The sequence below is a fragment of the Culex pipiens genome, chromosome 2 (assembly GCF_016801865.2).
Source record: "Culex pipiens pallens isolate TS chromosome 2, TS_CPP_V2, whole genome shotgun sequence".
Lineage (NCBI taxonomy): Eukaryota > Metazoa > Arthropoda > Insecta > Diptera > Culicidae > Culex > Culex pipiens.
Window position 1 is genome coordinate 51,651,432 of NC_068938.1, and position 22,144 is coordinate 51,673,575.

The 22,144-nt window shown below is 35.3% G+C and overlaps 4 protein-coding genes across 7 annotated transcripts in view; 3 read left to right on the forward strand and 1 right to left on the reverse strand.

Annotated features, from left to right (window-relative positions):
- The window catches only part of LOC120423139 (protein held out wings), a 42,697-nt gene extending 37,699 nt beyond the window's left edge, over positions 1 to 4,998 (forward strand). For all 3 annotated transcript variants that reach the window (XM_039586822.2, XM_039586820.2, XM_039586821.2), the window contains one exon: positions 1,463 to 4,998. The gene's annotated coding sequence lies outside the window, so the exon portion shown is untranslated. The remainder of the gene's footprint in view (positions 1 to 1,462) is intronic.
- Positions 4,999 to 9,290: 4,292 nt separating this feature from the next.
- LOC120423128 (protein cornichon) lies at positions 9,291 to 13,343 on the reverse strand. The gene is made up of 5 exons (XM_039586806.2): positions 13,204 to 13,343; positions 12,952 to 13,145; positions 12,773 to 12,885; positions 9,884 to 10,027; positions 9,291 to 9,814 (listed from the first exon to the last, which is right to left on the reverse strand). Exons 2-5 carry the CDS (start codon positions 13,099 to 13,101, stop codon positions 9,787 to 9,789), a joined length of 435 nt encoding a protein of 144 aa, XP_039442740.1. The 5' UTR covers positions 13,102 to 13,145; positions 13,204 to 13,343; the 3' UTR covers positions 9,291 to 9,786.
- A 46-nt stretch (positions 13,344 to 13,389) lies between these two features.
- LOC120423126 (SET and MYND domain-containing protein 4) lies at positions 13,390 to 18,237 on the forward strand. The gene is made up of 8 exons (XM_039586804.2): positions 13,390 to 13,656; positions 15,332 to 15,750; positions 15,813 to 15,906; positions 15,960 to 16,136; positions 16,197 to 16,521; positions 16,581 to 17,093; positions 17,151 to 17,319; positions 17,380 to 18,237. The coding sequence occupies exons 1-8, from the start codon at positions 13,532 to 13,534 to the stop codon at positions 17,775 to 17,777; spliced, it is 2,220 nt and encodes a 739-aa protein (XP_039442738.1). The 5' UTR covers positions 13,390 to 13,531; the 3' UTR covers positions 17,778 to 18,237.
- Positions 18,238 to 18,637: 400 nt separating this feature from the next.
- LOC120423127 (MOB kinase activator-like 3) lies at positions 18,638 to 20,086 on the forward strand. Of its 2 annotated transcripts, none has more exons than XM_039586805.2 (4): positions 18,638 to 18,793; positions 18,861 to 19,105; positions 19,169 to 19,663; positions 19,812 to 20,086. In XM_039586805.2, the coding sequence occupies exons 2-4, from the start codon at positions 18,986 to 18,988 to the stop codon at positions 19,929 to 19,931; spliced, it is 735 nt and encodes a 244-aa protein (XP_039442739.1). In that variant the 5' UTR covers positions 18,638 to 18,793; positions 18,861 to 18,985; the 3' UTR covers positions 19,932 to 20,086. The 2 variants fall into 2 exon arrangements, with proteins under 2 accessions (XP_039442739.1, XP_052564855.1); XM_052708895.1 differs by having other exon boundaries at positions 18,649 to 18,797.
- The last annotated feature ends 2,058 nt before the right edge of the window (positions 20,087 to 22,144 follow it).

A 22,144-nucleotide genomic window follows, 5' to 3' on the forward strand; every position in this document is an offset into this window, starting at 1 on the left:
TTTCCCGATGAGTTGGTAGAGAATTACCCATGTACACAGCAAAAAATCCGATGGTAAAATCGCATGCAAAAGCATGCACATCACCTTCGTCAAAATAAACACTTAATATTACAAACTGCATGTACAATTTTTGCAAACACAAAAAAAAAAGTTGCAACCGACGGGATTCAAACTCAGCACCAACAGTAAGGACTGGCGCCTTAGCCCACTCAGCCATCAGACCAATGAAAAGCTGTAAGGATAAACGCATTTATGAGCTTGACATTTCGGTCAAGTAGGTTTCCCATACTGATGGGCTACATATTTCAGGGTGTAAAATCACATAAAATTGCATAAAATAATGCAATATTTATTTTACACCCAGGCCTTTTACACGCAGCTGGATTACTACTTTTTTAGCTGTGTATATCAGGATCTACTCAGATCGTTTTGCATCCTTCGACAATGTTGTAGAAAATTAAGTTTCACACTTGGACAATATTGGGTGAGATCTGCGCCACCTGGCAGAAAAATACTGAAACTAAATATGTTTTTCCCCATATATTTTCGCGATTTTCCCCTTAACTTTAACCGATTCTAAATTCTAAATTGGCACAGTACATATTTTTACTTAACGAATCGAGCCACGTGGTATCCCTATTGGCAATTTTTTTATTGTCACCCTATTGTTTAAACAGTCCAGACTCGATTATCCGAAGGCCTCGGAAAAATTTCACTTCGGATAATCGAACCACGTTTTTTTTCGTTGTCCTATTTTTGATTATCGAGCTTGAGTTTGACCCCTAAATTGGGTTTTAAAATGATGCTTAGATTGCTGATATTATTGTTTCCAGCGATAAAGCTTAATTTTCTGCGTACAATGACTTTTTGTACAACCACAAAGAGTTTAAAATGGATTTTTAAATCAATTTTGAAAAAATAACCTCGTGGTACTTCTTGACAGAAAAAGTACTACTTGACAGCTCTTTCCAAGGGGACCATAGTTGATCCATCGAAAAAATGTTGTCTCGTCAACTTTTTTTTGCATTAAAATAAAAAAAAAGTGATCAGTAATGGTTTTTAAGCGTGTTTTTAATCGTTGTACATAAAAATTTACATAGGGCTTTAGGACCCTATTACGTTAAAGTGATTTAGAATTTTTAATTCCATGATGGTGGCCAATATGACAATGACGAAATATTGGAAAAATGATTTGTTATTAATAGGCAATCAACTACTTAAATTTGACTAAAATAGGGACGCAGAACTCGAATTTGATGTTAAAAACAAGAAAAAGAAAAAAAAAACGAGAAAAAAAATGTTTTGTTCGTGATTTCATTATCCGAAGTCCCATATAAACCTTCGGATAGTCGAGTCTGGACTGTATTACTTGTGTCATGAAACATAAAAACTTTTTTATTTTAATTCGTTACCATGAAAAATTATTACCATCATAACTAATTTATCTCTTCCCTCTTTCCAGCTCTGACCACAGCTCAGTGCGATCCCGCGCTGTCCACGTGACATCGCCACGCTGGTCCCAAATAAGGACAACACTTCCGGTTGCGCCACACCGTGTGCCACGTCGTCCCACGCGCACTCCAAACGCATGCGCGTCACACTCGAAGAAAGCGCGACTCCGTGCAAAATGTGCATCTTTCTCCGACGACGTTCCCAATATTGCGTGCGATTCCGGGTGCATTTTTTTGGGTTCGTTTCCCTCGGTGGACAAAGGCCACCGATCTCCGGCGACACAGATTCACGCCCGCGTCCGAGACACAATGGTCAACGAGAATGGTGATGGTGACGAGAGAAAAGAGAAAGGTCCCCGCGAAAGAGAGAAGCAGCAGTAGCGAAAGGGAGGACAACAAAAGAAGCTCAGATACAAAAACATGAATTAACTTTGCGCGAATGCAAAAAAAAACGTAAACACCAGTTTTGGATTGATGAGGAGACATTCCATACACAAACCGTTATAAAAAAAGCCAGCAAGAGTTGTGTGCAAGTAGGTACGCGATTTAATAAGAAGTGAAATGAGAGAGGAACTGATGATAAAGGAATAAAAAAAAACTCTAAAATTGTTAATGCAAAAAAAGATCACACCGTGGAAGAGAGGCGCTTGAGAAGCGAGAAGAAGTAAAAAAGAGAGTGCCAAAACCGGACCCTCCCGGGCCCAAAGTGACCCCAATGTACCTCCCCCCACCCTTTTGCGAGAGAGGTGCGGAAGGGGGAGGACAACGACAAGGGACAAACCAGCAGCATGACCAAAAGTAGCATAGCCCAACAAAACAAGTCAAGTGGCTCGGTGTGACGCCGAAACAGGTTGGGTTGAAAGTTTGGAACCATTGCAGAAATTTTTCAGTTTTTTATTCTATTGAATTTTACAAAAAAAAAACCTTTTTCTAAATTGATTTTAAATTTATACAGAAACCAAAAATAAAAAAAAAATATATTTTCTTGATAGGGATTTAGCAAAACAATTGAAATTTAATTACATCAGTCATTATTCTAACAATTTTTAATAATTATGTGTGGCTACGATTTATTTAAAACATTTAAATGAGTTTAAGGTAAATTAGAACAATTTTTGAAAACAAAAATTGAAGCAGACATTTTTAGAATAAAAAAAAATTACAATGCTGTTTTACATAATTCCTGAAAATACATGTTCGTGGAGATATAAAAATTTCCTATAACTTTGCCTCAAAAGATTAATGATTTAACCAATTGTTGTTAGTTAAAGCCTCTTAGCAGCTTCAAAATAGTTTATAAATAGCATAAAAATTATTGTCAAAAATTTCTTTTTAAAATTTTAAAAATAAAAACTATTGATTAAAATCAATTTTAAGCTGTTTTAAATATTTTAAATTTTAAAACGCCTATTTATCAATTTTAAAACTCTTTGAAAATTTGGATTTTAGGACGACAGTTTTAATAAACGTAAAACTTTAATTTTGAAAAGTTTGACAGACGTATCACTATAAATTTTCTATACTTTTAATCTTGAACTTTCAAAAATTCTGGAGATTTTTTTGAAAAGGTCCAATAAACCAAATTTCGAGTTTTTGCTTTTTGGGTGTTTTTGGAACCGCCTTGAGTCAGGGGTATTAAAAACACCCAAAAAAGGAAAAACTGAAAATTTGTTTTATTGGACCTTCTAAAAAAACTCCAGAATTTAACCTGAAATAGTAGTTTATGCAACAAGTTGCAAAAAGAGGATTTTTTCAGCACGAGTCGTACATTTATCCAACGAGGTTCACCGAGTTGGATAAATACGAAGAGTGTTGAAAAAATCAAGTTTTGCAACGAGTTCCATACAACATTTTTTGCAATTCCGAAAAACACCCATTTAGTGAAATTTTATGTCAAATTTTCATGTATTTTGTCAATAAATCGTTTGAATCAAAAAAATTTTGAAAAGTGTTACTTTTCAAAACAAGTGCTGAAAAGTTCAACTTTTCAGCACCCATTTCAGTGCTGAAAAGTAGAACTTTTCAGCATTTATTTTGAAAAGTGTTGCTATTCGATTCTGTTATTTTTGGTACAGAAAAGTAGGCTATTTCGTCGTTCAAGAATGACAGGAAAAGTAAGTAGTTTCACGACGGAATTGCAAAAATTAAAATTGAGTTTTTTGGCCGACCTTGACCAGGACCGAGGTGAAAAAAGATCTTCAAATGAGAAATTTAAAAGCTTTTTACAAAATCATTGTAAAAGAAAAAATCGAATTTAGCAGAAAAAAACAAAGGTTATAGTTTTTTATAAATTAAGAAACATTTTGTCATTAGCAGTTCATGATAGAATGTATTTTTCAGTTTATGAAAAAAATTAACCTGAAAAAATAGGAACTATGTATATAATAAATAAGCTGTGTTCAGAATGTAAAGAAAGATGAAAAAATTAAAATAATTGCTGCACTTCGAGCTAGAATTTCTAAATTCTGAAGTAAAAAGTATTATAAAAAATTTAGGGCTTCTGCAAAAAAATATATAATCAATGTTTTTTGCTATGTTATGCCGGTTTCTTTTGAAAAATATAAGTGGATTTGAACAATTGTCTCTAGGAAATAAGATCCACTACAAAATATGCAAGGACTTTTTTACTAGTTTGCTAGAAATTATGGCATTTTGTCATTATGGATGAATAAAAATAAGCACACGTAAAAGTAGCATGGTGGCGACAAAATGACATTTCCAAACTTTCAACCCAGAGTGTGGCGCGCAAAACCGAACCCTGAGAAAGCTGCCCACAGCCTGCAGAGATATCTGCAGTTTCGGAAAGTGGGACTGGGTCCATCGGCAGAGAACCGGTAACCCGGGGTTGGAAGGCGGTGGTGGTGGGCGGCGGTTCATGCACTTTTAATGCAGTTATATAGTCAGTTTTTTTTACCTATATTTATAAGGAAGCGAAAACTTAAAATTGTAGTTTAAAAAACAACAACAGGAAAAAAAATCACACACACAAACACACCCAGCGCACACACACACACGCGAAACCAGTTACCAAGTATTTCTTCCGATTTTTCCTTCTGTTCTGATCTTTCATTTTTTAAACTTTATCTTTATGTAGGTATTTTAAGATTATGAGAAAAAAAACTTAAGCTAAGTATGTATTATTGCGCGAGTAGCACCTTCGTTGAGGGAATTTTAATATACTTAAAAAAATGTTGTAACGTGAAACGAAACAAACAAAACAATCACGCTAAATTTTGAGACAAACCAGAATACGACATTTTTTCCACGACCGGTAGCGAGATTTCTGTACTTGTAATTTGTAAAGGAACTTTTTTTTTTCAAATATTTAAGAGACAAAAGAAACTCCGTTTCTTCGATGGACGTGTTAGAATGTGGCAAACTAGTCTAGCGTTAAGAGTGTATACATTTTACGTGTAAGTTTATCGGCGAGGAATCTCGAGTCTCGGAAAACAGAGCCCCCCACATGGTTGATGTCAATGTACTGTAAATGTGTTAGTATTTAAGGAGAGCTTTTTTAGTATTATTAAGTAAGTAAACTATTTATGTATGGTAAGTTGCAATGTGATGTCCGTTTTTAATTGGAAATAATGAGAAATAGTCCTTCAACTATGAAACAGTTACAAGTGATGTCAGCAGAGCCGTACCTTGGGTCCACGGCGCCCTTGGCGAAGCATCAATTTGGCGTCCTCCCAAGTTTACAAGCATTTTGATAAATTGATATTAATTTTCAATGATTGCTTCAATATGAGTTTTGATTTTATAATTGCAATTGGAGATGGTCAATTTCATAAACACAGTTATTTTATGTTTTATTTATCAGATAATATGAGATAGGTTAAATTGAAATTTTATTAAAGGAGTTAAGTTAGCTGAATATTTTCTCAGATTTCATAAAATCTATAATGATAGCAGGTTTTTGTTTTTTTTTAAATTTATTTTTCAGATAAATACACAGAATTAAATGCTCAATAATGATAAATTTTGGTATAACTTGTTAGCTAATTTTATATTTCTATGCCTGCATAATTTGATCTGATCTAGTATTTGATTGTATAAGCATTCCCGGTTTCGTAAAATAATCAGCTGATTTAGCTTTGGATTTTATTTTGTTAATTAAAACGAAAAAAGAAAAAAAAAACCTTCTTCAAAATTGCAAAAAAAAATAACTCGATGCCCGTGTGCTATCTTGTTCTATCTAGATAGGAATCCCAGCAAGCTTAGTTCTTCGAAGTTTAAATTTCGTTCAATTTAGGCCTTTGCAAAAAATTTTTTAAAGCTTATGTCCCTCGACTCTGACCAAAAAAATAAAAAAGTCAAAATATTGAAATTACAGGCCACGGTTCCAACATTTGAATTGAAAAAAATGTTTTAAAATGCATTATACATCTGTCCAGTTGTTTTGCAATCATAAGTTTCCAAAATTTCTAAGGATTGATGAGTAATTTGCACGTATATCATAATTTTATTTTTTTAAGGCGTCATCCATAAAGTATGTCACGCAAAAATATAATTATTTTTAAACCATGTACTGGGGTAGGCCACACAAAGTCCATGCACTATTTTGGAAAAAAAGTTTTTTTTCCATAGTGTTTAGAAAAATAGTTACGTTAAAAATTGTTAGTTTAATTCCGGGGTGACTTTGATAGTCATAGTTTTTCTTTTTAAAATCACATTTGAGATGTTCAAACTTCTTTTGTACGTTAAATGTACCATCACTAAAGTTGCTGATATAGTTTTCAAGAAAATAAATCAATGTTTATATTTAGTTAACTAAGTTTATAAGCTTTTTAACAAAATACATATAAATTTTAGGTAAAATTGTCGGATTTTTGCCTGAAATTTGTTAAAACTAGTTTTGTTTATAAAATTATCGATTTATATTGCATTTTATACTGAATTTGAAGCACGAATCACATGTTTTCACATTTTACATGAAATTTGTGCAACTGAAGTTGCTTATAAATTTGGAGATGATTTTGTTAATTGTGTTTCAAAAACACATATTATTTATTATTTACAAACTTATTTAACGTTCTCCTAGTGGAAAATTGTCCAGAGAATCCGAAAATGCATTCCGTTTTCCGGTTCAAAATCATGTTCATTGAGAAAATCATGACACTTGGAGAAGTTTAAAATAATGACTTTCATCAACATTTTCTTAACTATAGTTAACCAACTTTTTAAACTTTTAAAAATTTTATGAAAAGTTCTTCTTGAGGTAGTTTGAACACTTCTCTACCACAGTCAGTATGATTCTAAACCATTCCGTAAGCATTTTAATTGTACTCTTCATGTTGCGGCTATCAAAGTCACCCCACGGTACCTAAAAATGCCACCTTTTGAGCTAAAACAAGAAAATAAAAATTTTTTGGTATTGTTCCCATTATTTTTGAAATAAAATGTATCTTTTGGAAATGTCGGGAATTGAAAAAAAAAACAAATTAACAAGTAAAGTAAAGTTTCAATCAAATGTACGCAACTTTTTTTTCTGTAAAAAATTGACCATCCTGAAATTATTTTTACGAAGAGATTGAAAAATTTACCATACATTTGCCTCATAACATTCCAGATTGGACTTAACGTGAAGACTTCCATCATTGCCATGATGTTTCGTTCAAAGATATAAATTTTGCGTCGCTATTAATATTTTGACAAAATTCCTTCTACAAGTTGTTTAGAATAGTGCCCTACACATGCTGATTCCTTTTGGTAACGATTATCCCATTCCTTGAAAAGTTATGGAAATCGTCATTAATCAATGATTGCCAACTAAGACGTCAATGATTGTATCACACAATTATATAAATTTTGAAACACATTTGATTTAGACCCAAAATTCCTCCAGTGGGTTCAAGAAGGCAACAACCAACACATGGTGATTCATTTTGGTGCAGAAATTCGTTAAATTGATCGAGATACAGAGCATTTTAGAGTGATGATTAATTTTCTTCGAAAATGATCAACGGCTTCACCTTAAGGACTCATATACAGAGGTCAAGCTGACTTGTATAGGTTAAACAAAAATTACTTTGAGATAAATAAAAATTTTATTTAGATTCAAGGGTGTCAATTTTCGGCTCAAAGATCAGAAATCACACACCCGTCGCCGAACGAATCTTTGCCAACTGGAGCGCGCACCATTCGCCATCCGCGAGCGAACACGACACGCTACCTTAGCCAATCGCTTCACACAACGAAACAAATACTTCTTGAATTTCTATGCCTACTCCGTCCGTCAACCCGAGTCACAAACGAATATGCTCGGAGAGGAGAGAATCTATAACAAAATACCAGCGAGGCGCTCACTTGGTCTGCACTACCACAGCATGCCGTCACTTTATATTACTACACGATTGGAGTGAGAAAGAGAGTAGCGATTGGTGTGGAAGTGACAAACGTTAGGAAACGGTCAGTGCATTTTTTCGTCGCGTTCGATTTGTGATCGCGAGTAAATGAGTCTTTTTGGAGCAATCAGAACCCTTGTTTAGATTCTATTTCTAAAACAATAAAAAAACGAAAATCAGGATCTTTGAAAAAAAATCACAGCGCTACCAAATAATTTTAACCATCTTGTTTTAAAGCTAATCAAATTCTGTTGTTCGTTTTCAGTTATATTTACTGTAAACTACACAACTGAAATGTTAGTTAGTTTCACTTCAAAATTTAAGAAGAGCAAAGCCTTATTTTGAATACATAATTTCAACTTTTCTTTTTTTAATGACGATAAACAATTTAAAAACTTGATTTTGAGAGAATCATATATATTTTTGTTGAAATTCATTGCAGCAACAATTTAATAAAATTCTCAAAAAAGGTTAAACACAACCTATTTTTTCTATTTTTATAAAATATCTAAAGAATTATGTGGTGTATTTTTTTTTAATAATTGCAATTTAATATGAAACGTGACAAAAGAAGGTTTTCTAATAAAAGGTGAATCAAATTAGTAAAAAGCAACTAAATTTATTCTAGAACAAGTCTAAGGGGGCAGTTCCACGGGCCACTTAAAATCAGCTCACGGGCCACATTTGGACCACAGTCCAAATTGGCGTGCCACAACTGATTAAAAATTGAAAATAAACTCAAAATTCTAATTTAAAATAGTTTTTATTTTTTTTAAATCTCATTTCCTCAACCCTCTCAAGTATTTTTCTGAAAAGTGAAAACATGTTTATTTTTGTAAAAAAATGTAAGAAAATTTTAGTCACGCTTTTTTGTAATTAATTATTAAATAAATAAATAATTTCAGGAAAACAAAAATTTGGATCAAAAAAATTCCGAATTTGAACATTAAGCGTGATATTAGAAAATTTCTAGAGTACTTTTTCAAAAGGTTTTATGCATCATGGTTTCGTTATGCTAATAGAACTTCTTTTTTCCTTAAAATAAGTTTATAATTTTACAAATATCAACGATCAGAAGCTGTTTACAAAGTACGATAAACCCGACCAGTTAACAAACCTGCTTCAGCCTCATTCTTCGACCCATGATTGAAACCCCTAATTGCCACCTGGGACAACGCCGCGTTTAATTACCATTCCTGTTCTGTTCGTCTAACCAACACAGCAGCAGCTGCTGCTCGCCACAACCAACACTTTATTTCTATAATCAAATCTCGTGATGATGATGCCCCACGTTGAGGGGAGGCAAAGTGCTTGCTTATCTAATAATATGCAAACAAGTAAGTAGCAGTAGCTCCAGCAGCAAAAATGCGTCCCTTGAGCGATGAGTAAGATAAGGTAGAGACGCAGATGAATGCTGCTGATAAGATTCGTCGTCCTTGAAGTTGGAGGACGCTCGGGCGCTGTGATATGTGCGAAGAAGCAAAAGTAGAGCATATTTCACCTTTTCCTTCGGTAGGGTACAGCTTTTATTTCACACGTTCTTCTGTACAATTCACAGCACTGTAACTTTAAGAATTGGGGCATTTTGGGATTGGGAGTAGAACATGAGGGTCAACATGAAAGAATGGGTTCAACGTGCTAAAAACAAAGGATGGGTCGATTGATGCTTTCATACAATTTGTGAGTTCAATAAATAAGGTCTTATTAATGTGTTTTAATTTGATCTCTGCCTTTTTGCTCGCTAATCTCGGCTGCTTTACTGAAGCGATCCCGCATAGCACGATTGTAAGTTTTAGACTAGGATGGAATCGTACGTTCAATAAGCTACTATTGGTCGGTGTTTTGCTGTTCTTTCACACACACAATGTGAGGGTTACGATTATCTTGGATTACTTTCGGAAACATTTTGTATCGAGTGTGGCATGCCGTGGAAATTATGAGGGGAGAAGTTTTGATTCCGGCTGCTCGTTCCCCCAGAAATTATTACGTACTTACGTCGATATGAGTGAGTAGATCATACTGTAAAAGAAAAAAAAATATCGATTAGTCTAATGGAATTGTCAAAAGAATCAACCCAAGCAAACTTACCCGTACAAGTAGTAGAAGAACGACAACAGGTAGACGGCCAGCTTGATCCATCCCTCGCGCTGACATTTGGCCAGGACGTCGGCGTTCATGATGCTAGTCGGATCGTACAGGCCCGGGCCGGACATGACTGGGCGGTTTTTGTATCTGTTGAAATAGCAAAGGTAGAGAAAATAGAATTTTCAAAAAAGAAATCGCAAAGGTTGTATTTCGATTAAAAAGGCGATTTTAAATTCTACCCAATTTGTGTTAGAATTTAACAGTTGTTATGCATGATTTTACATTTTCAGTTTAGAGATTTAGAGAAATCCTTCAACTAAAATCAAAATAAATAGATTTTTTATTACTCGATTATCCGAAACCACGAAATTTATTTTATAAATAAAATTTAAAATTTAAATTCGACCTGTCAGTTGCCAAATATTTACATCACAAATCAGAAAAGTTGCACCATCCCAATGCTAGGTACCGTTTTGGCTGCCACATCATATAATCAGATCACTTTGGAGGCATATTTGAAGTTCAAGACATATATTTTGACCAAACTAAAAATGTCGTGATTCGATTATCCGAAATTTTTATAGGACCTCAGATCAATTTATCAAGTACAAACTGTATTAAAATTTTTGAACCTGATTTTTTTTATTTGAAATTTTTATATTTTTCAATGTTTATCATTATTTTTTTTCTTATTATAAAATCTTTACCTCTAATCTTTTTAAATTTTCAATTGTTAAAAAATTAAGAACTTCGTTTGTTTAAGGTTTAATTTTTTGTTGTTGTATGGCTTCGAATAATCGAATCAGGAACAAAAAAAAAATTCTTACTTTAAACTTTAAGTTTTCTTTTGACAAGGTCCTACAAACATATGAAACACAATAGCTTATAGGACCTACTCTAAAAAAACTCTGCATAAAATGCATTTTTTCAATGTTTCATCACCGCCATTTTGGCTGCCATCTTGAATTTAAAAATTCTAAGTAAATTAAGCGTAGTTTAGGGGTCATATCTGAGATTTAAAATCAAAAATAAGACAACGAAAAAAAAATTTGTGGACCGATTATCCGAAGATACGTTTATCCGAAGTGAATTTTTGTTCAAGCCCTTCGGGATAATCGAGTCTGGACTGTATTCCTAAGTGTTCCTTATTAGCCTATCTGAAAAGTTTTTTTTTTTCAGAGATGGACAAGAAAGGACAATATTTAAAAAAATAAATAAAAAAATATAGTCAGTTAATGGTTTTAACGCGAAAACGCTACACTTTATCAAAAGTTCACGTAATTACTTTTCAAATGCAAATTCAATTTAACTTCCAAAAATGATTTTCTAAATATTTTTAAAAATCTATATTTTTGTTAAATCGATGTCCGTGTGCTCTTTTGTACTAACTAGATAGGAACCACAGCAAGCTAAGCACAAGAAAGCACACCGGCATCTAAATATTACAGCTTGGCTCAATACAATTCATCCTAGAAATCGTCATTATGCACTAAAGCTTGAAATTTGACACTTTTGTTTAACTAAAATATTAAAAATTGAAATTTGTAGGTTAGGTACTATTAGAACATAGAAAAATGGAAAAATAACGATTTTTTATTAGAGTTTTTGACAATTGCTAAAATAAGTAATTTATTATTTTCGATTTTTTTTAATGTGTTTTAGGGGACTGCACCTTCAACGCTTGCGGAAAATTACACACGGAAACAAAATGTTTGACGAATTTTAATATTTTTTTCCACGGGAAATACATTTCTCAAAATGCAAACTTTTTTAATTTTTTGAAATTTTATGATATAAATATTCTGAATTTTAATTGTTTTGTTTTATGGAATAAATAGAAATTTTACTAACAACTGAATTGTTTTATAAAGTGCACCTTTTTATAGCCCCTTAAAGTTTTATTCTAACTGATAAATTTCTTCTCCCGGTTCCTAAAATGTTCAATAAAATTTTCTAAGAGACATTTAAGATGAGGGAGCGTCTTTTTATCACGTAACGCAGTTGGGGAGAGGGAAATGGGAAATTTTTAATTTGTATGGAAATTTGGTTACGAGCGGGAGAAGTTTTATTTTTTTTGCGTTACGTAATAGAAGAACGCTTCCTTAGACCTCTGGTTGCTGAAATACAGCAAATAAATTAAAAAGAAACAAAAAATATTTTTTTTTGGTCTTATCCAACACCTCCCACATTTGAACAATTTTTAATTTTGGAAAATGAAACATTTGTGAATTTTGGTGATCTTCTTGATTTTTTATTAAATGTTGGAATTTAAGACTAACCTTTTAAAAGGATTTCAAAAAAGGGTCCACGTGGTTTATGGATGGTCTCCAAGCTAATTTTTTGTTTGACTAAAATTTCTATTTTTTCCAAAAAACAGAATTAAAAAAAAAGCATAATTCGGCGTTAACATTAAAATTTTGGGAAATTGTTTTTTTTTGTGTGAAAAAGGTCGATCAGAAAATTTCATAATATTCACGTACCATTTTTATATAGACAGCTGCCAAAATTATATGGAGACTTGTACGGATGCACCAATTACACAAAATGGCTGCTTTAGTCAAAAGAAAGGCCCCCACAAAGTGTGAACCATTTCAAAAAATACAAAAAATAAAAATTCGCGAAATCGGTCGATTTTGTAGAGAATTGCTCATGTGTTTAAATGGGAGAAAAGGCCGTAAGAGGAATGTCGTACCACCCCTTTTAAATGTTACTTAAGAGTTCTTGCTTTCATCATTGGGAGATCAAACATTAATTTGAAATTGGATTTTGAATAAATTCAAGATTATAGCTGGTCCACAGGCAGAAGTTGGGTTGTAGAACGTTAATTTGCATAAATGAAGCCACAGAAATATTAGCAGAATCAAATCAAATCTTTTCTCCACGAGAACCTACCTCCATATGTGGTACGCAATCAGTGGAATGTTGATAGCCAGCGAGAACCACTCTCCGGCGAACAGGAACAGCAGGTTAAACAGCACGTGTAGCGCATACTCGGGCAGCACCAACTGCAAAGAGAAAATTAACCGAAAAGCTCAATGAGTCAGTACGCTTCCGGAATGGCGCAGCCTTACCGGATTGAGCGAGTTGCACTGATCGATCGGATTTTTGTAGTCCGTCTTCAGCTCGTCGAACGCAATCACGTGGAATATCGAGAAAAAGATGAGAAATGCATCGATAATCAATGCCGCAATGTAGCTGAAGGCCGCAAAGTTGAACGCCATCCTGCGGGTTAATTTTTACGGAGCGTGTTCCGTCCGGGATTGTACTGCAAGTTTGAGTTTGTCATTTACTACTTGAACGAGAATCTTCATCATCATTCTTACCTGATACTTTGACGAATACGAAAGGAGTTCTTCGACGCCGAGTTCACGGCAGAAATTTAGTAAAAAATCTCAAGATTCTGATAAGTCACGTCCGAATTACCAAAAATAAAACATCCATCCACCAAAAGTGACACTTTACGAATGCTTCGAACAAAAAAAAAAGTTCGATCGGCGCCGCACTGACAGTTCGCTTTGGAACTTGACATACAAAAGTCGCGAGGGACAACCCGCAGAACTGTCAGAACGCAATTTGTTTTGGTATCGGCGACAAGTGTTTGGCCAGAGTTTTGGTGAGGAATTTTATTGCGTTCGAAAAACCGTGTGAAAAATGCAAAACGGATGGGATTTGATGGCGGCGCGGATCGTCCAGACGTACAACCTGACCGGGGTGATCAAGCAGTACCGGGGCGAGGTCGACACGATCCGGATGCTGGACGCGATTCCCGAAATCAGGCAAGTCCGGAAAGTACCGTTTTGTGGTTTGTGTGTGTTTTCGTCTGTGGCTGAACGACGTCTTTTTGGGGACACAGACTTGGCGAACAGATGATAAACTTGGGTTCAAGACAAATATTAAATAAGTTGGGAGGATATATATTTTAACAATAAAAATCAAAGTGTAAAAATTATGATAAATTAACTGAGCACTACAATTACAGTCAAGTCGATCTTTAGATGAAAGAGCAATCTGCAGCACTCAGCCGCGTTGAGCTAAAAGTATAAAATAATAATTATTAATAAAAAAGACAAATATTTTTTTTTAAAGAATTTTTATATTTCGAGATTTAAACCTGAACTAAATTTAACTTTATTTCACTATATTTTATATTTAATTTTTTTTAAATAATTACAAATTATGAAAAAAAACACATTTTTAAAAGAAATTTTTGAGATTTAGGTGTTTAGTACTGCAAAATTTGTTATTTTTTTAAACATACGTATATTTTTGTTTTAACCTAGGTTTTAACACACAACTTACAATATTATCTTTTTACAACCTTGTTCACAGCCCTTTTGTGAATCTGTGAACATATTTGCAACTCCATTTTTCAATCATTTGACTGTCAATCTAGCTGTCAATGATGCTTCAATGAAAATATATATTAAAGACACATTCTTCGGAAATTTTTTAAAACTTGATTTTATGGCAAAACAGATGTTGTGATTGGCTTTTGTACAGATTAAGGCTTGTAAAATCGAATTTTACGAACATTACAAAATGTACAACATTGACTTTTTACGCAAGTGAAGTATAAACTGCAATAAACCGAAATATCGTGTTTTCAGGCACCACAATCTGCAAAAAAAAACACCTCAAAACCACCTCCGGAAATTCAAAATATCTCCGGTGGTCAGGAACCATTCTTCCAAAGCTGATCATATCTTGAAAAAAGGATAAATTTCTCGGCAAATGCAACTGAGTAGTTCGAAATTGGTCAATTTTTCGCAAAGATACAGCATTGAAAATTTCCTTGACATTACAACGCAAACTGAACACCCGTTTTGTAAAATTCTGCGTTGTAACGTCACGAATTGTACAGCCACTGCAAAAAATAGCATAACTTTAAAAAAAAAACCAATGATGGCACTCAATTCAGCAGACAGTTTTACGTTTAAAAAAAACATGAAAAAGTGTAATTTATGTTGATATACAAAGCAGGATCACATCCTTTTCTAAAAAACATTGAAGGAATCTAAATTCTCCACCGTTGTAACGTAACGCTACATATTCGCTCCTATAACAGCAACCGAAACGTTAAATCTTAGGCCAATAATGATTCTAATGGAAAATTCAACGTTCTTTCAGAATCTGTAAAAATAGGTGTGTTCTTTGAAATTTCCGAGTTACAGCAAAAAAAATTGAAAAAAGAAACGTCAATTAATCAATACAAACACAATTTTACTCCTCTGTCTATTTTTTTTTATTTATAGTGATTTTTATGACTTATTTTTAGCTAATATTGTATGCTACAAAAACTAATAAAACAACTTAGATTATTTTGTTAAAATTTTAATCGAAGTCAAACTATTTTTAGAGTTAAAACAATTTTGCACTGTTAATCAGAAACACTTAAAAATTAAAAAAAAACATAGAAAGCGTGTCAACCAAAACCTTCATAACAATTCCTAGAAAAGCGTGCCGTTCCTGGCTGAAAAAGCTGCCCCCCGTCACGGTGAACGACGAGGAAAAATCCCACCTGTACCGGGAGAACGGAAACGAGATCTTTCGCAGCCGCAAAAGCCCCCACGTGGCACTGGAAGCGTACAGCAAGGCCATCTTTATGGCGCCCGGTGGATCCCCGGCGCAAGCAATGGCCCACGCCAACCGAGCCATCGTACTGATGAGCTTGAAGCGGTTCCGCGAGGCGTACGAGGACTGCCAGCTGGCCCTGACCGGTGGGTATCCGGAAGAAAACCGGCTGCGCGTGCTTTTCCGGCTGGCAGAGTGTGCACTCCAGAATCGCGACCGGGACGGGCTGGACAAGGCACTGGACGCGATGGGGGCACATGCCGAGCAGCAGGAGCTGACCAGCTTTGAGATGGAGCGATGTGAGTGGGGGTTTAATAAAGTTTTGATCTTGGACACCACTGAAAGGAAGGTTTTCTTTTAGATAAACGGCTACAACAGCTTGCTGGGATCATTGCAATATCAGAAATTCCCGCTGATCCAACAGAAGTTGATGCTCAATATCCTACACTGGAAGAGTAAGCCTTTCTTAAATGAACGTCGAACAAAATCAAATAATTTTTCTTTCAAGAAAATGCGATGCTTCACATGGTCGATTCATAGTATCTAAAGAGGCAATCCCGAAAGAGGCTCCAATCGTGCAGGAAACGGCCGTTTCCTTTGTTCCAGTGTACGATCCGCGAAGCAGATCCGAGCTACCGCCCTTCGATTGTCAGTACTGCGGTGAAATCAATGTAATACCGTTTCCGTAAGTGTTTTATATTTAATCATCCCCTGAACTACAACAACTAAATGTATCGTTTTTAAGCTGTATCACTTGTGGACGAGCGTGCTACTGTAGTGTAGCCTGTCGCAAAAATCACTCCTCGCATCGATTTGAATGTGCCGGATATGGAAAGCACTTGTGGTATTTGATTGGTATCGCTCATCTTGGAATCCGAAGCTTCCTGGATGGGTTTGAAGCTAGTACCCAAAAGTTGGATTTGTTGGTTGAAAGTACGCCAGAAGGTTTGTTCAAAAGCGTGCTCGATACAGCAGAAGCTGAACATAAGGAATACCCGTACGGGAAGGTTCTACGATTGGTGACTAACTTTGAGCAGATGGATGTGATGGATATGCTGCAGTATTCTTTGGTGAGATAATTAAATATCAAAAAAAAAAAATAAGTTCTGAAACTCGCATTCTTTCACAGACTGCCTACATGCTCTCGGTATACCTGAGTGGCTTTACCGACTTTTTCCAACAACTTGGCGATCTTATCAACGTAATGTCTAAGGAAAACTGGTCTATCTACTGTGCAGCGGTCATCTTCCGCCACATTGGTCAGCTGGTGTGCAACGGCCATGCAATCAGTGAACTACGCGGTAGTTTCGCCTCCGAGAACAACTGTCTGGAAGCGGACAGCTTTAACATTAAGGCGGGATTCTTGCACCGGTACTTTGAAAGCACTCGAGTGTTTACCGGGATTTTCCCTCAAATCAGTATGTTTAACCATTCCTGCGAGCCGAACATACGAAATACGTTCAACAAAAATACTCTTACGGTGTACGCCGCCAAAGATATTCCTGTGGGAGGTGAAATTTTCAACTGCTACGGACCGAACTTCAAGCTGATGTGCAAAGACGAGCGCAAATCGGCACTGCGGCAGCAGTATGGATTTGATTGTAAATGCACGAGATGTGCTATGAACAACGATGAAGCTTACGTAAGTTGAAACATTTTCAGTAACCATCGAAAGATTACCAAATTATATATTTTGCAGGAATCCTTCGAGCACTACAAATGTCCTTTTGCAAAGTGTTCCAAGTACTTTATGTTGAAGGAAAACGCGGATCCCTTTGAGAAGGATATCAAGTGTCCGATGTGCAAACGTATCATCGATTGCTCAACGTTCCAACTTATCGCTGCTGGCATGACCAGCGAGCAAGAAAGTAGGTATCAATTCTTGACCGTTTATTTCTCAAATTTTACCCAATAATTTCCTTAAAAAGGTGGCTACGAGGAGTTTGACGAGGCAATGGATGCTTACAGCAAGTGCAAAGCCGTACTCTCCGAGTACCACGAAACCAAAATCACCCTGGCGCACATGATTTTCCTGCAGTATCTGCCATTTTCCGGGCTGGACGACCGTTGTCTGCGGAGGCTAAAGAAGCTGGCGCACGAGTTTATCCAGATTCGGGAGCAGCGCTTCGGAATGATGAGTCCGGAGTACGTGGTGGCGTGCTTCTATCTGATGGACCTGCTGGTGATTGAATCCAAGTGTGAGGGACCGTTCAAAATGGACTCCGTATCGGTCGAGTTCGTGGGCAATTTCAAGAAGGCGATTGAAATATTTGGCACTGGAACACGGACCAAAGTGCTGAATTATTTAAAAACGCATCTTGGTTAGACAGATTACTGTAAAGCGAATTAGGAAGTACCCGTTATTGCCAATATTTGAAATACGCTTGTTGTAGTAAATGTTTTTGCATGAATTGTTTCCAACAATACTTATTAAAGTGAAAGGATAAACTCAAAAGAACATGCCAATGTAACAAGCTTTAACCAGCTACGATGAATGTTAACCAACCACCATTAGTGCTACATCTAATTAGTCTGTGGTGCTGCTTTAAATATAGATTACATTACTACGAATAGTGATTGGAGATTTCAAAGAATGCATGAAAATATTAAATCATTTAGACAGGTTATTCAGACAAAAATGTATGTAAAACTTTCTGGTAAAGGTTTATTTTTAGGTGGTGAATCAGGAATAGCAATAATTGTTTTGTTTTGTTTGATGCAAGGAAGGTCAATTAATCAATGGAACGTACATTTACTCAATACAACATAAAAATAAAATTCATGGCTAAAATATTCACTATCAAACGTATCACAGTCCTTTGTTTGAAAACAAACTGAAACATAGCTGTCACTGGGCGATGTAGGGCTCATCCCGTTTGCCAGTCATTTTTAATCATTGAGTTATTACTTGTGGATATCTATATAAATGTGGTCGTTCATTTTTAGTGTAGTAAAAAACTGTGTTTTAACTTGTTACAAATCCATAATCATTAATTTTCTCACTTCAAAATCATTTTTCGTTGCATAAAAGAGTGCTTAGGAGCATAATATTATGTTCTACTCATACCAACTTGTATGCAAGTAACATTCTAATTTCCATTCTCCAATGATGTCACCCTTTAACTTCTATGCAACATCCAAGCGATTGTCAGAACTCAATGATGCTTCTGCTTTGACATACATACATTTATTTGTTCCTCCACTTTGCGATATTCGCAGTTTTCTTCAGCGCACGGCACAATTCTAATGCAAAATTTTCAACATTTGTTTACCTTTGAGTCAGGGTTTTTCTGTTCTTCTCACTGCTAAGGCTTCCTTCCGCAAATAAACGGCCAACAAGGCGTAAGTAATAATGACTGTCTAATCTATAATAAGCACCGCGGCAGCGTTAAAAGGATAACTCCTTCAGGTTATTTTTGGTGCTCGAAAACTGTGCGAGGCACCTCCTCTGCTGCAGCTGGCGTCACGTACATCAGTCGCAATTTCTGGAACGCATTTGAACGGATGAAAATGGGAACCAAATAAGGTCTTCCAATGAGCTGGATGTATGACGCGGAGGAAGTTAACCACTTCAGAAAAATTGCTACCTCGCAGAGAAAAATCCCAATGATAATGGCGCTCAACGGCTTCCTCGAGTTCTTCCAGCGGGAAAAGGTAAATTTTTTACCATTGAATAAACCATATTTGGAATAACTCTATCCATCGTCCTCCCCGCAGACCTTCCGGCCGCGGAAAAAGTTCGCCCAAGGAACAATCCGCTACTCGCTGCACAAGCAAGCCCACGCAAGTCTGCAGTCGGGAATAAACCTACGGGACGTGGTCAGGCTGCCGCCCGGGGAAAACATGAACGATTGGCTGGCGGTTCACGTAGTGGACTTTTTCAACCGGATCAATCTGATCTACGGAACCGTATCGGAGTACTGCAACGAAACGACGTGTCCCACCATGAGCGGAGGTTCCAAGTACGAGTACCTCTGGGCCGATGGAGATGTCTTCAAGAAGCCAACCCAACTACCTGCCCCGCGCTACGTCGCACTGCTCATGGACTGGGTGGAGAACCAGATCAACACCGAGACGCTCTTCCCAGTGTCGACCGATGTGCCATTCCCGAAGTCTTTCCCAAGCCTGTGCAAGAAGATTTTGGCCCGACTGTTTCGAGTATTTGTGCATGTGTACATCCATCACTTTGATCGAATCGTCAGTATTGGAGCGGTAAGTAAACACCACCCGCCCAAAGTGCTATGTAAAGAAGACCTTGAACCGTGTTCAATTAGCCTTCTTCGAGAGCAGGTGGTTGTGCGGGTAGCAGGTAGGGGCCTAAATGATGGGTTTTTTGTTTGTTTTGTTCTCTTTTTTGCAGGAAGCTCACGTCAACACGTGTTACAAGCATTTTTACTACTTTATCCAAGAATTCGATCTGATGTCCGGCAAGGAGCTCGAACCGCTGGCCGTGATGACCGCGCAGATGTGCAAAGATTAGGGTTGTTTTCTTTTAGACTAACGCTTGAATTTATGTACTGAATTTTAGGATTGTGACTATGAACCCATATGAATTTGATGACTAAATTTCTTATCTAGGTCGTTCCTTGCCTTGGATGCATAATAAACAAAAGTAGCGGTTTTGGAAGCATACAACTGTGGTATTTTATTTATTTTGCAAAGAAAATCAATAAACCTTTCAAATAAAAATTAGTTCTATTTCGTATAAAAATATCCGGTCCACTCTTCGGTTTGATATACCCTTGGAGCGTAACGGATACGAAGACAGATTTGATAAAAACAAACCTTTTTTTAGCGATACTAAACATCGAAAAATTTGAAAATTTCAATAGATTTTTAAATCAACCCAAGCATGCTAAAATTTAATTTCAATTTAATGATTCTAAACAGATGGCATTTAAAATTGATTTCGGCTGATTGCATAAATTTCCATTGAAATTTTGAGGTTTTTTGAAACAATATTTTTTTGCTCCCTGATTTTTCGGGCCAACTTTCAGGGTTGTTGCGGATGGCGCGCGGATTTGCTGGCTAATTTTGCTCAGTCGCGGCTTTCGTGCGGATGGCAATTTTGATAAATAAATTAACTGAGAGAGATAAAATTATTTTCAAGTTATAGAGAAAATATTATCAGGAATTAGAATAATTTGTTTTTTTTTTCGAAGAGTGCAAAAATTTTGATTTTTTAGAAGTGTTGTTACTGCAAAAAAATTGAATTGTTTTCCGAAAATGTTTGTATTTTCTTGAAAAGAAACGTCGAAATAATGTTCATCAAGAGTGCATTTTACATTAATTCAAATTTTAAAAAATCCAAAATTTATATCCAAATGACTTTTTTAACATCTGCTTAACGGATCTGAATATTTATGTTGTTTTGAGTTTAGCTTATTTATTGTTTATTTTATACTGAACACATTCAATTTTTAATTCTAGTGATTCCCAATGATATAGGCATTGGATGTAACAAAAATTATTATTGGGGCTTGTTGATTTGACGTAACAGAAGCTGGCTCTCCGCCTTTGAATTTTAGATGGAATTAAAAGGGTAGAAAGACATTTTTTTCTAAATTTAAGCATTTTTGTGGAAAAAATAAAAGGAAATTCAAAGTTTCAGAAATTCAAAATCCCAAATCAATTTTTTGATTGATTTTTTGAGCTTTTTTAATCCAAAAATTAAAAACTCAGAATAAGAAATTAAAAAAATCCGAAATTTTTAAATCTTAAATTCAAGACTCCAAAAATTGGGGAATTCAAAAATTTTGAAACTCAAGAATTTAAAAGTCAAAATTTGAAAATTCAAAAAATTGAAAATTAAAAACAAATTGTTATAATGGTAAATTGTTTGATTGAAAAAGTTGTTAAATTGTTTAGTTCTTAAAGGCTAGTATGCAGATCGGAAGGAAAGGGGTCAAAAAACAGCTTTACGAACAGTTTGTTCTGCTGTAGAGTTCTGCTGGAGAGAGAGCGATTTCTTGGGGCTTTTCTTCACCCTCTCTGACTTGCTTGCGCTGCCGCTGCTGTACATTTGATTTTTTTCTTGACCGGTTCCTTCCGAAGTGCGTATACCGCTTAAATTCTTCGATTTTTCTGAGTGACTTTTTGATGAATATCATCGAGTACGAACTATACTTAAGTTGTCAAAGCTCTAGATTTATAAATTTAATGATTATTTTTAATTTGTTTAGATTTTCAAATAAATTCTATTTCTTTTTTATAATTAAATTTCTAAAGATTTAATTATATTTTGAATCCCTTTTTTTGCCAAAATTATTGTTATGACTTTTCCCTCTGGTTTACTCCATCATAGCAAAAATAAATTTGTCCATAAATTCTATAAATCGTTTCGAGATTCTGCGTGCTGAAATTCGGCTTCATGAGGATTCTGGATTCAAAATTGTGTTAATTGAATACAACTTTATTTAAACGTTTGTGATTTTTGCGTTCCTTGCAAAGTAGCCCTTAAACATGAAACGAGTTAAACTTTTGTTCTCAAATACTTTTTTTTTTTATAAATGAAATTATTCTGAAACTCTCGTATTTTTTTGTGGTGAAATTGTTTTTCTTTACATGGCGCGAATTTCGCGCGGATTAGTCTTTGGGACGGCGCGGTTTTTTTTTTCGACTTCTACGTAACAACCCTGAACTTTGAACAAAAAAAAAAAACTTTAAACTTTAAATAAAATTTGTACCAGCCTT

Coding starts and splice junctions, on each gene's coding strand:
- LOC120423128 (XM_039586806.2), bottom strand. CDS start 13,101: ATGGCGTTCAACTTTGCGGCCTTCAGCTACATTGCGGCATTGATTATC. Junction 12,886..12,951: donor AGTGCAACTCGCTCAATCCG/GTAAGGCTGCGC, acceptor TTCTCTTTGCAG/TTGGTGCTGCCCGAGTATGC. Junction 9,815..9,883: donor TTCTTCTACTACTTGTACGG/GTAAGTTTGCTT, acceptor TTTCTTTTACAG/TATGATCTACTCACTCATAT.
- LOC120423126 (XM_039586804.2), top strand. CDS start 13,532: ATGCAAAACGGATGGGATTTGATGGCGGCGCGGATCGTCCAGACGTAC. Junction 13,657..15,331: donor GACGCGATTCCCGAAATCAG/GCAAGTCCGGAA, acceptor AACAATTCCTAG/AAAAGCGTGCCGTTCCTGGC. Junction 16,522..16,580: donor ATATGCTGCAGTATTCTTTG/GTGAGATAATTA, acceptor ATTCTTTCACAG/ACTGCCTACATGCTCTCGGT.
- LOC120423127 (XM_039586805.2), top strand. CDS start 18,986: ATGAGCTGGATGTATGACGCGGAGGAAGTTAACCACTTCAGAAAAATT. Junction 19,106..19,168: donor AGTTCTTCCAGCGGGAAAAG/GTAAATTTTTTA, acceptor TCCTCCCCGCAG/ACCTTCCGGCCGCGGAAAAA. Junction 19,664..19,811: donor GAATCGTCAGTATTGGAGCG/GTAAGTAAACAC, acceptor TCTTTTTTGCAG/GAAGCTCACGTCAACACGTG.